This window comes from Zeugodacus cucurbitae, chromosome 2 (assembly GCF_028554725.1).
Source record: "Zeugodacus cucurbitae isolate PBARC_wt_2022May chromosome 2, idZeuCucr1.2, whole genome shotgun sequence".
In the NCBI taxonomy this organism is placed as follows: domain Eukaryota; kingdom Metazoa; phylum Arthropoda; class Insecta; order Diptera; family Tephritidae; genus Zeugodacus; species Zeugodacus cucurbitae.
The window spans coordinates 46,496,193-46,509,115 of record NC_071667.1 but is presented as its reverse complement, the minus strand read 5'-3'; the positions used below and the strand labels follow the sequence as shown (position 1 = coordinate 46,509,115).

The following is a 12,923-nucleotide window of genomic DNA, read 5'->3' as shown; positions in this document are numbered from 1 at the left end:
TTGTTGCCAATATGGCAATTTATGAGGACATTTATGAGCCTCTGCCGTCATACATCACATGAAGCAAACACACACACACACACTTAAATATTGTAAGAGCGATAAACACAGAAGCTTTTCAATTTCACCGTGTAATATATGAAGTCTACAGTCTTCAGTTTTCACTTGTCAAAAGTGGCTATAAGCATTAGCGATTTATTTGAGTGAGCACGTGTGTGCGTGTGCCTTTAAGTGTGTGAGTGCATTTTCCACTCGAGTCAACCACCCACAGTTGATTTACAATTTATGTGAATATATGGCAGTGCATTTGTAGATACGTTTGTTTGTATGTCTGTGTTGTTGTGTATTATTATCCATTATCTCTAATGCATTGTTTTTGTTGTTGATGTTGATTATGTTGTTGATATACGAATAAAGACATATACATATGTACAAATACAGCATTGCAACAACAACAACAGCAATTCAAAAGAAAAATATCGAGCACAACAAAAACACACGCGTACACGTGTAAATATATATGGATGTGTGTGTTCGCGCTTACATGGCTCCCGATGCAGCGTTGGCTTCTGCGTATCACAAGATGATCGTCACATCAGCAGGAAATTTATGAGCGCGTGAATTTGTTGTGTAGTAGCTGGAAAAATATACACTTATATATGTGTGTCGTCTGTGACAGCGTCGATTTGATTGAGCATTTTGACACAATTGTCGAACACGCCGTCTAATACACCGACGCATACTTGCTTCGAGAGTGTCATAGTGTGTTACATTGTTGTTGCTTGCGGTTTTTGTTGTGCGATTAATCAATGCCATGTTATGAATGCGTTGAAAGCCCAAAAGTATGCAAGTACATATGTATGTGTATGTGTGTGCGTGTGTGTTTGAGGTGCTCATAAATAGTACACCCTACTAAGGAAGCACATTTACCGCTAGCCAGCTCAGTGAAAGTGTCAAATATTCGTGTTCGAAAGGAAGTGGGCCGTAAAATGCCCAACTTCCTTAAGCTACAAACATGAAGCATCACCAATTTTGGCAGTTTTACATATGAACACATGTACATATGTATGTACATATGAGCACTTTTATGCTTTAAAAGTTCTTCGAAACTCCCCGAACGAGCGCGCGTTGATGCGCAGATGAGTAATTGCCATTTCCTGTTGCCGCTCTAATTTCTATACAAATTTCCATAGACGCGCGCGGTGTCTCCGTAAGTTGACGGCGGGGGCTATAATGTCTTTGGAAGCATATTTTGCTGCTGATATTTCCTCAAACCGCTGATATTTGGGGCATATTTATGTTATCATAATTTTGTTTGTGTTTTTTTTTTTGTAATCAATCGTTTTAATGGCGGAGTTGCGGCTATAAAAATGTGTCTGCGGAAGGATGTTGTGGCCTATTTGTATTTTTTCATCTAAACATTTGCACTTTGTCTGTTATGATTTCAAAGTAATCAAGAGAATTGTCACATATTTTTTTACTTGTTTTATATATGTTTTATAGTTGATTAAAAACAAACAAAGTCAGTATGTTATCAGTATCAATACCAGTATGTTGTTGCTTCAAAAAATTCGAATCGAACAAGCAAACTGTTTCGCCATATTTCTACTTTGATTTCCGCTCTCTTGTCCCTCTTGTCAAAAAATTTACTATTGCAAGTAACAACAGGGTTACTCAAATGTTTTAAATAAAAAAATCTTTCTCTCTCCTCCGATTTTTCTCTCGGTTTACTCTTTAACCTTAAGTCAAAATACATATTGTATGTCCTTATGCATGTATGTATGTATAAGTATGTATAACAAATTTTGTTCTAAGATCTTTAGCATTTCATAAGTAATGAATCCATGCGTATAAGTGTATACGTAGATGAGTTCTCTAAGTACATAAATGATACTTTAGAGCTCAGCATGTGGGCTATTTGCAGTTCGACACTCTTCTTCAATTAGAAATGCTTTTTACACATGTGTCCTTTTACATACTAGTCCTTGAAATTATGCTCTCTATTGAATGGATAATAGGGATTGGACACATGTTGCCTTGTATATGTATGAGTACTTGAGTTTCTTCCATGCTGTCATAAAGTTCAAGTGCCAGCATTTTATTGTTTTCAGAACTCTAAAGCCTATTTTGCCTGCTTTCGATATAATCCTACTCGTTTCTTGATTTTATCGAATATGAGACCTGCAAACTGCTCTCTCTCTCTCTCTCTCTGCGAAATTCGTTACTTTTTAAAGACAATTGGCAATTATATTAATAATCTATGCAAATTGCGAATATAATTGCGGCAAACTAACGTAACAAAACGCCAACAGCAACAACAACAACAAGTATCAATTGCAATTACAACTAGTAATCACGTGCTGCGGTGGCAATAATGATAGTGCACGTCTACTAAGTTGTTGCTTTTTGATTGTGACGATGTGCTGCGGTTGCGGCGGTTATTATTATCATTGTTATTGTTATTATTGTTGTTGTTACTCATGTTTTCATTGCTCCAATGTGTGTGCGCGCGTATATGAAGAATTTCCGGTGCGTGCAGTTTGCACTGTTGTTGTTGCACTATTATAGTAGTTGCTGTTGATGCATTCACTTTCCGGTCATTGCATACATACAGTTTTGAATGCATTGAACACGGCTGTATAGACAACTACTCGACAAGTTATGTTCAAAACGCTATAGAGCACAACAGAGTATTGCGTTGAGAATGTAGCCACCTGATGCATTTTGGGGGGAGTATGTCACATATGTATGTATGTGGAATGTTTAAACTGTTTAAATGTTCTGTGGTTGGGGATTTCAAATACCACAAAAATTTCCAACTTCAAAATGCTCTAAATATTATTACTACTGCTGCTGATGAGTTAATACCATTTGGTCTTTTGTGGACTAGTCGCAAACTACTTATTAGTGAACTTGTTGCTTTTTGCTGAAGTCTTGTTGTAAGCAAATCCACACCATTATTTGCTGTTTGCAACATTTAACGCGCTATTCTATGTAGCATGCCAATTCGCAGTGTTGCACGCGTCCAACAGCTAGTTGTAGCAAATTTAAAAGGCTCTGCAGTTTGCAAGCACATTACCGTTAATCACTGACTTGAACAAGTTGTAATTGTTCAACATTTTTTTTAGAAAATAATCCGTTTTAAATTGAAAAACTTTTAATGCATTTGCTCGCTCACAACTTAGCAGCACGTTAAATGCTTTCCACTCATTTCTTGTTTTTCAAAGTGATTTTTCAAAAGATATTTCAATCAAACAAACCCGTTGCGCCGTGTTGCTTCAAAACAAAAAAGTTTTTGTAAACTAAGGAAAACAGCTATTTATAAAAATGTGTGTTGGATTTTGCTTTGAGTTGCAGGCACGCGCGTAGGCAAGTGTTCATTTCTATATACCACACGGCATCTGCGTTTCCCTTTCGTGTGCGCGGCACATCTGGTGGCGTGCATCAAATGCACGAATATGAGATGTTGTGCCAGAAACAGTGAACTATGGAAATATGCCACAACACAGCTACGCAGACATATGTATGTACATACCCGTACATACAAGCACGCATCATTCCGCCGTGAAAATTCGTGGGGGAGTTTTATTGCTTTTTGATATTTTTTTAGAATTCTACGCGCGCCGTATTTTAAGGACTCGTTGTTTATTTACTAACTGCCGCATGTCTACGAATGCGCAGGCTATCCCTTGTAGAACAGCGCGGTTTTAAAAAGTTTTTTATTTTCACATTTTTTGCTTTTCTCCTGTTTTTGTTTTACCGACTGCCATGCGCGATCTCATGTCTAGACTCTAAATTACTTCGCTTCATAGGAAATTCAATCAATGTGTCTATTTTTATGCACAACTACACACAAATGCACACACATACTTGTAGTGAACAAAAGCGTATGGGGTGCGTTTGCGCCATTGCAAAGGGTTAAATACCGAGTTTGGAGCTGGAAAACTTTTGAGCACGGAAATTCGACAAGTGTGCCGCACTTAAGCGCGTTCAAATGTTTGTGAGCAAGTGTTTATACATATATACATATAAAGAAAATCGCTTTCCCCTTTGAACAGCACGAGTAAGGATATATTACTGCGCGCGGCTGGGTATTATGTTACTAAATTGATTTTGACTTGAAATTGAAAAATATTTCGGCTTAGTTTATGCTCACTTTCACATGTTGGCGTTGAGCACGGATTTTTAATTATTCTATTTAGATTCTTATATTTCCTTTTTTATTATTTGAGGCACGTACGCTTTGTTGTTGTTGTTGTTGTTGGGTTTTTGTTGTCTTCATTTTGGTGAAAAACAGGAAGTGCGCAGACAGCGCTTTGGGAAAACACAACTATAGGGTTTAAGAAATTAACGGATATGCTACGGCGAGGGGTCTTAGGTGCGACATGCGACAAATTGGAAATTATAATTTTTTTAGAGAGGGGGAATGAGGTGAAGCAAAGTAGAAATTGTAGTATGTATTAAGAAATATTGAATATATATTTATAATTAAAGAGCTGGTATAAAATGCTCACGAAGATACATAACCAGCTATACATACATACGCAGTGTCTAAAATACATATTTTTTTCATTTTATTAGTTTTGATAAAACTGTTAATTACCTAGAAATTTCAAATGTGCTTAAAAAGTTTCTTAAATAAATTATAAACGAATATCTGAAGAGTTTTATTTCCGAGCCACAAAACGAAAGAGTTCAGCAAAGAAGCCAGTATTTGGAAGTTCAGATTAGGGAGTATACTTGTAATATATGAAGTGAGCTTTTAGGGGCATGCACCTATAGAGCGTACAGCGAAGTTGCTAACAAATGCATAGCAACAATATTCAATACTAAAAAATATCTATCTCAACCATTATCACATATAAGACGATCTTCGACGACATATAAAGACATCTTTGTTGTGTTATAGATGGCTAAAGTTAAGCAAAAAATTCCCTTTTAACCCTCAAATGCATGGCGTACCATATATGGTACATGTAATTTAAGGCAATTAAGGGTTCGTAATTCGATCAAATTAATCTGTATCGCAGTTTGGTTTAATCACAGTAGGACTAATTATTAATGGTTATTTAAAAATTACCGCTGCTTTCAGAAGTTCATACTCAGTTGACAGTGATCTAACGAAGTGGTCGAAAGTCTATATTTTGAGGCCGAACTCATGCATTTCAGAGTTAAAGCCAATTAAGTGGCGTGTTTATATATAAAAGCATTTTTGACTATTATCTCCATTAAGTATTCACGAACTCAATATAATACACGAAAAATATTGACTTCGGTTAAAGTGTGCACTCATAGGATCGGTATTGGCTTCAAACTTTTTACTTTATAATCGCCTTTGAGGTAGATGATAGATAATTGCTGTTTTTATTTTTTGTTTTAATTAGAATTTTTTTATAATGAAATTTTTCAAATTAGTAATATTACCAGCTTAGTATAAAATATTTTTGCAATTATTTTTGCCAGTTCCTTTTATTATAAAGGATATTATGAATTTTTTTCTTAATATTTAAAAATATTTTAAATTTTTGTTATGACAATTTGAGCGCTTTAATACTTAATTTTCGAATCACCTGACCACAAAAAATATCACGCTTATATATAAATGAAATATCAATAAAGCAGAACATAAAACCGTCCAATCAAATAACTAAAATCAATAATGCATATGACATAATATAATTAAATTGCTTAGTTACTCGAAAGTATGTTTATCACTCAGCATGCAAATTCATAAGCATAAATGCCTCACACACATGAATTTATTTAAACGTAAGGGAATTCTTATACAAACGCGTTCTGAATGTCAAAGTCTGCTGAAATTTTCATTTCAATCTGCATTGAATGGGCCGGCTGCACCCTGTAATCGGTTAATCGTGTGGAGCATTCCAAGTGGCGTACTTATACGAAAGTACTCTACTTTTCAATTACAGTGCCGAGGTGTTGCACTCGTAAATCTCTGGTTTATATATACGCCAGTGGTGTAGCGGCGGCAGCACCTCTGAAAGCCAAGCGATGACACTTGAGCGCAATTTCAATTGACTACTATTAGAATGCACACACTCACACATGTATGCAAGCAATGCGTCTGCAGTTACGAGCTGCACTCATGGTCCGCACTACTATTATGCAAGTGGTGTGTTCTTGTTCGCATTTACTTTTCAGTTTTTATTTCGATTGCATTTTAAAATGTTTTCTAATGTTTGTAGTTATTCATCACGTTCCAGTGGACTTATTTTGTTTTATTGTTGTAGTTGTTGTTGTGCTTTGTATGCGACGAAAGGTGAGCATTTGTATTGATTTGATTTTTTCCGGAGTTTTCTGATGTTTGCCGCGGCAATAATTATTTGGTGTAACTTTGAGTGCCCACTACGCTTTGAATACATAGTTAGTAGCAAGCATACGCACACACACAAATATACACATGGTTCAAGTGGCAATACAGGAGTACTTTACTTGTAGTTTTGTGTCCAAATTGTTCATTTGTAGTTATTTATTTCCAATTGAAAAGGTTAATGTCGGGTTAAATGACATTAGTAGCGCATTTTTCACTCGGAACAATAATTAATAATAATAATTGAAAAGTAAAACAAGACAATTCAATAGATGTATATAGAGACAGATATATGTATATAGTATCATAAGACATGTGGTACTTGAAGAAGCCGTCGTAATATTATTTACCTATTTGGTCTTATTGTGTTTTGTTTTTTGTAAAACTGGGAGATAGCATATTTGGACTAAGAGTACTCTTTAAGTATGTTCTGTTTAATGTAATGAAGGAAGGTTTAAAACCTTCACCCAAGAAGCTATATTCAAAATATACGATTATCATTAAAACAACCGACTTTATTATTACAGTGTCTAGGGTCAAAGTGATTCTTTTTTTTTCCCCAAATAGATTGTACGATATTTGGTAAAAAATTAAAGGGAAAATAGCTTGATTTGTATCAATAACACTACAAAGTATTTTTTCTCATTAAAATATTGATATCTGATCGAAATTTGTAACATATTAGAACTCTCAAAGCGACTACTACTGACATGATCGAGAAAAATTTTAACAAAAATACTTTAGCAATACATAAAAAATATGAGTTTAAAACATATTTATTTATGTTTATAAAACATATTGCAAAGCATCATTTTTAATTGTTACATAAAAATTTTAAACAATACTTTTAAAATTCATAGAACATCACTCACCACAACAAAACGTTTCCATTTCGATGAACTCCATTTTCGCACTTGCGCTTTATCACGAAGCACTTGGAAAATTTCACTAAAATATCGATTTTCTTCAACACAAAAACGCTAACAAACGTTTTAAAATATTCAAAAAAGTCAACAAATTCTAAAACAGTTTTTTAATATTAACACACATACACACGAAGCGTTTGAGATTCGTTTCACAATACAAATGAAATTTGTTTACTGTTTTCAATATCGAAACATTTGTGCACTGCAAAAGATCACATTTTAATTCATTTCGAAAACGACGCGCACAATCGCTGCGACCAACTGAACGGCCAACAGTTCTTCACTTATCTGTCGGCGAAGTTGGCCAAGCCAGCCGTTTCAGTTAGCAGGCGAACATACAACACGAACGACTTCGCGACTTAGCTTAGAATTCTATCAAGTTAACACGAGGCGGCTTAAAAAATCGAACTGAAGCGACGAAGTTCAACAGCGCACTTCGAACGCCGCAACGAAGCAGGAAAACAAAATAAATTGCAATAAATACAATAAAATGGTATTAACGAAGGCGACAAATATTTTTTTGTTTTAATTTGTATGTAAAGTAACGAATACTCGTAAGTTAAGAGCGAGTGTGCTTGTTTGTGCATGAGTGTTGTGTGCTTTCGAGAACGCTTAGTACGTGCCTCTGGCTCAAACCTTACACACACACACAAGCGCAGCTGACGTCGAAAACCACAAAGCGCCGAATCGAGCGCGCCGATCGTGCGTCAAAGCATTCCCGTCTATAAATAGGGTGGTCGGTCGACGCGAGCGCTCAAGCCATGACCATAACCATAAACATATGCGGCAACTGTATTTTGTGAGCCGAAGTTATATGGCAAATTGATGGCATTTTAAACGGCGCTGCGTTAATTAACTGCAAAAAGCCGAAGGTGGGGGGTGGGAGCGAGCGCCCGTTGGCATACACGTACACGGCAAAAACAACGCGGCCACGCGCTTTTTTCGACGTTTCCAACGATTCCGTTTGGAGCATTTTCCGTTTTGGTGTTAGACACTTTGTACTTGCAAATACTAAATTGGCATTTTGACAGTTAGAATTTGAAGAGAAAATGACAATTGACTGCAACATGCCACATTTGCACATCGCCGCCAATTTGTCACTTGTCAAAGCGAGCGCTTGGACTGCAGTGTCTGAAAGGCAGCAGTGGCAGCTAAGCAGAGGCATGAAATTGGCTTTGAAAGGAAGCAGCGCGCCGTTAAAGTGGCGACAAGCTGAGCAAATAAGCACGCACACACATCATTGAATTATGTTGCGCGCCTATGCTGCCACAGCTTGCGTTGCATAAAATGCGTGGAGCGCCGAGGTGGGTGCGCGGTAGCTCCAACGCGCACTTCTTATTTGAGCGCATGCTCGCAGGACTGGTGTTTGGACGACTTGTCTGTATGTATGTATGCCACGATGGATTGTGCAGCACGCTGGCAGCGCTCAACGGCCATATTTTCCATTTGATGCGCCTGTCATAATAACAAATATGCAAAAGCATATAAATGCGCTTAAAAATATGCATAAGCCGGCCATTTTCATTTTTTAAATTTCGCTACTGTTTGATTTAAGTGCAGGTGAGCAGCTAAAGACAAGGGCAACCGCGACATTTATTGTTTATGAGCAGCAAGACGCCAACAAGTTGCCGCCACCGACGGTCATTCCATAGTGCATGTGCAGAAGTGCTGCGGATAATTTCCCTGCACCAACCCAGCAAAGCGGCGAAAAAGTCAAGGAGCAGCTACCATACTTGTAGTACACAAGACGGTACAAAGGAAAGAGTTTAAAAGAAGCGAAGGAAGAAAACATATTTTTACGTTGCAAACAGAACGTGATCGCCATACGTTTGAATGCTTAACTTTTTTTTATTTATTTTGTATTTGTATTGTGGCACAAGCGCAGCGCATGCAAGAATACACAAAATAATAAAATATATTAAAAAAAAAATATATATATAAAAAGATAGATGAAAAAGTGCATTTTTATGAACTCCCTTTTTGGGTTCGCAGTTAATTTCTCCAGCGTGTTTTATGGCTTGTTATTTTGAGGGTAAAATCAGCATTGAAACTTCATATTCAACGAAATTTCTTACACAGCTGATAGCTAGGTTTGGCCACTTAAAAATCCACTGCTTATGCTATTCATACATACATACATATGTACATATATAGTATACGCGCATATATGTACAAGTAAGTGTGTGTTGATAGCTCTATATGCCTGTAAACATCGCTCATACTCATATTCATTATTTCTCATGTAAATTTATGCCTTCGTACTTGTTCGCATGCATGAGTTAATATTTTATTAACATTTGTTTGTTTCGTAAAGCACCTTCAACGTGTCCACCTATGCACACACAACAACAAGTTACGTGACATGGCAGCGCTGAAAAAGGTCACCGAAGGACTCATGCGTGCAGCGCGGTTTAAGTCACGGATATGCAGTTTCCGTGCGCGTTGCAGCAGTTCCAAGTAAGTGAGGAAGCGTATATTTTTCATAATTCCCAAATATATCACTGTAATTTATTATTCGGAAGCGCGGTGTCGTTGACCTATTCAAGGTATTGCATTATGCAGGAGGTTAACGAGTACACTTAGTTTTCAAATTCGTCTTTTAGATATAAAAAATCATAAAATAAAAATATGCTAATGTATCGAGAAAGTAGCAAAGATTTGAAGATGTCTACAGATTATAACCAATTCTTTTAGTTTTTTATTTATAACATACATATCATATATAGAAGCAAAATGAACATTTATTAGAATTAGTACTTGAAAATTAATGCTAAACTAGAGCCCCAACCCCAATACACATTTCGAAAAAAGTCATATATTTTTAAATTTTTTCGAAAATCACACTTTGACACTGTAATTAATAATACTATTTTTTAAAAAGGCCTTTTTTCGAACTTCGAACCCAAATATGTCGAATTTGAAGGCTAACTTCTAAAATCAAAAAATACAACTTTTTGACTTAATCTCCTGGAAAATTTATATTTGGTCCAATTCACCGAAAAAAATTCGATTTTAAGTGTTATTTAAACTCTTTATAAAAAAATAATGAGTGAAAAATGTTGTCAAATGTGTTATTGCAACAATGTTTATTAACTTTGTGTGCAACAAATTTCAAGCAACTAAAATGAATTCAATATCACAATAGCGAAATGACATGAAAGCTATTTGAACATAATATTTCACAATATAACTGAATCATAATATACACATTTTCATAAATACATATTTTAAAAAATTTTCTATTCTAAATTTAAATTTTTGTAGCTTGAAATTCCAAAAATTTAAGAAAATTCTTTCAACAAATGATAAACCAAATTTTCGCCCAAAAAAGTATGCGCTTGCAGTGAAATCTGATGAACAGATGTTGCTGAGCAGTTCTTTGAAATTAATGCTTTGTCTTGCAATTACACTACAAACGGCACCCCCTTCGCCTCCACTGACGTTACTGTAAGACATTACTGTGGAGAAACAACAAACAATACGTTGCTTTTAAAACACATCGACGCACACACAGGCAGGCGCACAGACATCAACATAAAACCGAGTGCACGGCAAATATAAACAGTTATGCATATGTGCACCAGTTCATAAACATTTCATTGAAGTGCTCGTAATAACAAACATAACAACAACAACAGCAACAAGCATCGAAAAGTGAAACAACGTTCGGCAAATCGGATTTGCTTCTTCTTTCAAGGCATTGCCATCAGCGGCTGCAGGCCACCATACAAAGGCAATCTGTGCATGTGTACGTGTGTTGCATATCGCCGGCTCTGATGTATTGAATGACGTGCGGTAATTGTATTAAAATTGACGTCTGACCCAAAATCACCTGCAATATTTCAAAACGTATTGGCAGCAGTGCACAGCGCTGAAGAAATTGCTTTTGAAAACTGGGTGCGAGTGCTATCTGCACGACTGGGGCCACCATGAAAGCAGCCACAGCCACGACCACGACCACGACATGGCAGGCAGTCAAACGAGGGCATAGACACGTGGGCCACAAATGGTAAAAGTAATGCAAAGTAATGGAGCACATGTGCATGTGGCAAGAACACATACATACATATGTAGATGCGCACACACACTGTGCCAAAAAGAAAATTGCTGTGAGTTCATTCAAGAAATTTAGCCGAATTTGGCATTTGTGAAGACCTAGAAACAACAAACACACTTGCAATTGCAGTTCGGCTGCTTGTTTGCTTGAAAATTGTGCGGAAATGCGCTTTCCACTGCCGGTTTCAGTGTTATGCACAGATGCGCTAGAAAAATACACCAGAAACAAATCTAAATTTGAGTCAATATTCTCAGAATTTGCGCTGAAGTGTTCCCTTACTTCCAGTCATATTGACAGCATTTCAGTTGATTTATCAAACGCTATTAACTCTTTGAGTACCGCTAATTTGTGGTTAGCGCTTTTCGAAAATAATTAAATAAAATATGAAGAATACACGCATACACACATACATGTGCACAACGAAAAAGGCGTTTAAAAAAAATATTGTTTAATATTCACCACACTTGAGGCGCACCAAAGCAGGCGCATAAGAAGCCAGCGGTTTTGCCACTTATGGTGAGGCACTTCCTTATCGGAGTTGAGCCCAAAAGCATAGAAGCTACTGGCAGAACGAAGACAAATTGGCACGCGCCAAACTATGCTTTGCTCACACACACCCACAAACAAACAAACAGAATTATATGTGCGTTTTGGCCAACACTTTGTTACCTATACCTGTTCAGAATTTCTATGACAGAATTGTGCTCGTAAATTTTGTGGTTTGCTTCCGTTGTTCCGTATTGACACGTCCGTCCATAATTAAATGGTCATTGTTTTCGTTGGCAAATGTCAGCTAAACAACAACAACAATTTAAGCAAATGTCGCTTTACAACACTGCCGTGGGCAATTGCAACTTTGTTTGCTTAAGTGCTAAGTAAGCGTGTACAGCAAGCGAAAAAGGATATGAGTACAAGCAGACAATGTTATAAGCAAAGGTGTTGCTTGCCTTGTACACTTGTCTACATATGGGGAAATGCTAGTGTCCATGGCAAATTATTGATTCGTTGTTGTTCCTACATATATCATATTGATGACAATAGTCCACCATACAAACTGCTGCATAAACAAGCCAGCGAAGAAAGTCAACTACCTCTCTAGTGGAGCCTTATCTTATGCAGAAGTGAACACAAAGAGTGTTGCCAACCATTTCTGCAGGCGGAAATGTATGGGCAATTAGGTGGCTATACAAATAGATTTACATATTTTTATACTAAGCAAATGTTTTTTAAATATCCATAAGCAGGCGTTTATTTTTCTAGAAGCCATAAAATAAATTTGTCATGCTTACCATATTATTGCACTAAAAACTACAAAAATAGTTATCACTACCTCGTATAATAATAATACTGAACTGCTATTTTTAGCACCCACCATTTAAGTTGTCATAATTTTGCCTTTACTGTCAGTCATTTGTGCTAAAAATATGTTTAACATGTCAAGTGGGTCTTAAAAATTACAAATTGGCTTTATGTTTGCTAAAGTGCTTGTTAAAGCTTAAGTTACTTTCAGAAAGTTAATATTGTACTTATAATAATGAGATAACGATAATTTGATTATATTTAATTTTAAATAATTATATTAACATTTTTATTTATTTTTGATCTTTCT

The 12,923-nt window shown here is 36.3% G+C and overlaps 1 protein-coding gene across 4 annotated transcripts in view; it reads right to left on the bottom strand.

Moving 5' to 3' along the window:
• The window catches only part of LOC105212375 (uncharacterized), a 97,797-nt gene that overhangs the window by 18,142 nt on the left and 66,732 nt on the right, over nt 1-12,923 (bottom strand). Inside the window, exon 1 of one of the 4 annotated variants that reach the window (XM_011184302.3) lies at nt 7,204-7,642. The exons of the other annotated variants lie outside the window; for them this stretch is intronic. Within the exon in view, the coding sequence (XP_011182604.2) occupies nt 7,204-7,237 (34 nt within the window). The 5' untranslated portion in view covers nt 7,238-7,642. Of the gene's footprint in view, nt 1-7,203; nt 7,643-12,923 lie in introns of those variants that run through there. 4 annotated transcript variants of the gene reach the window in all.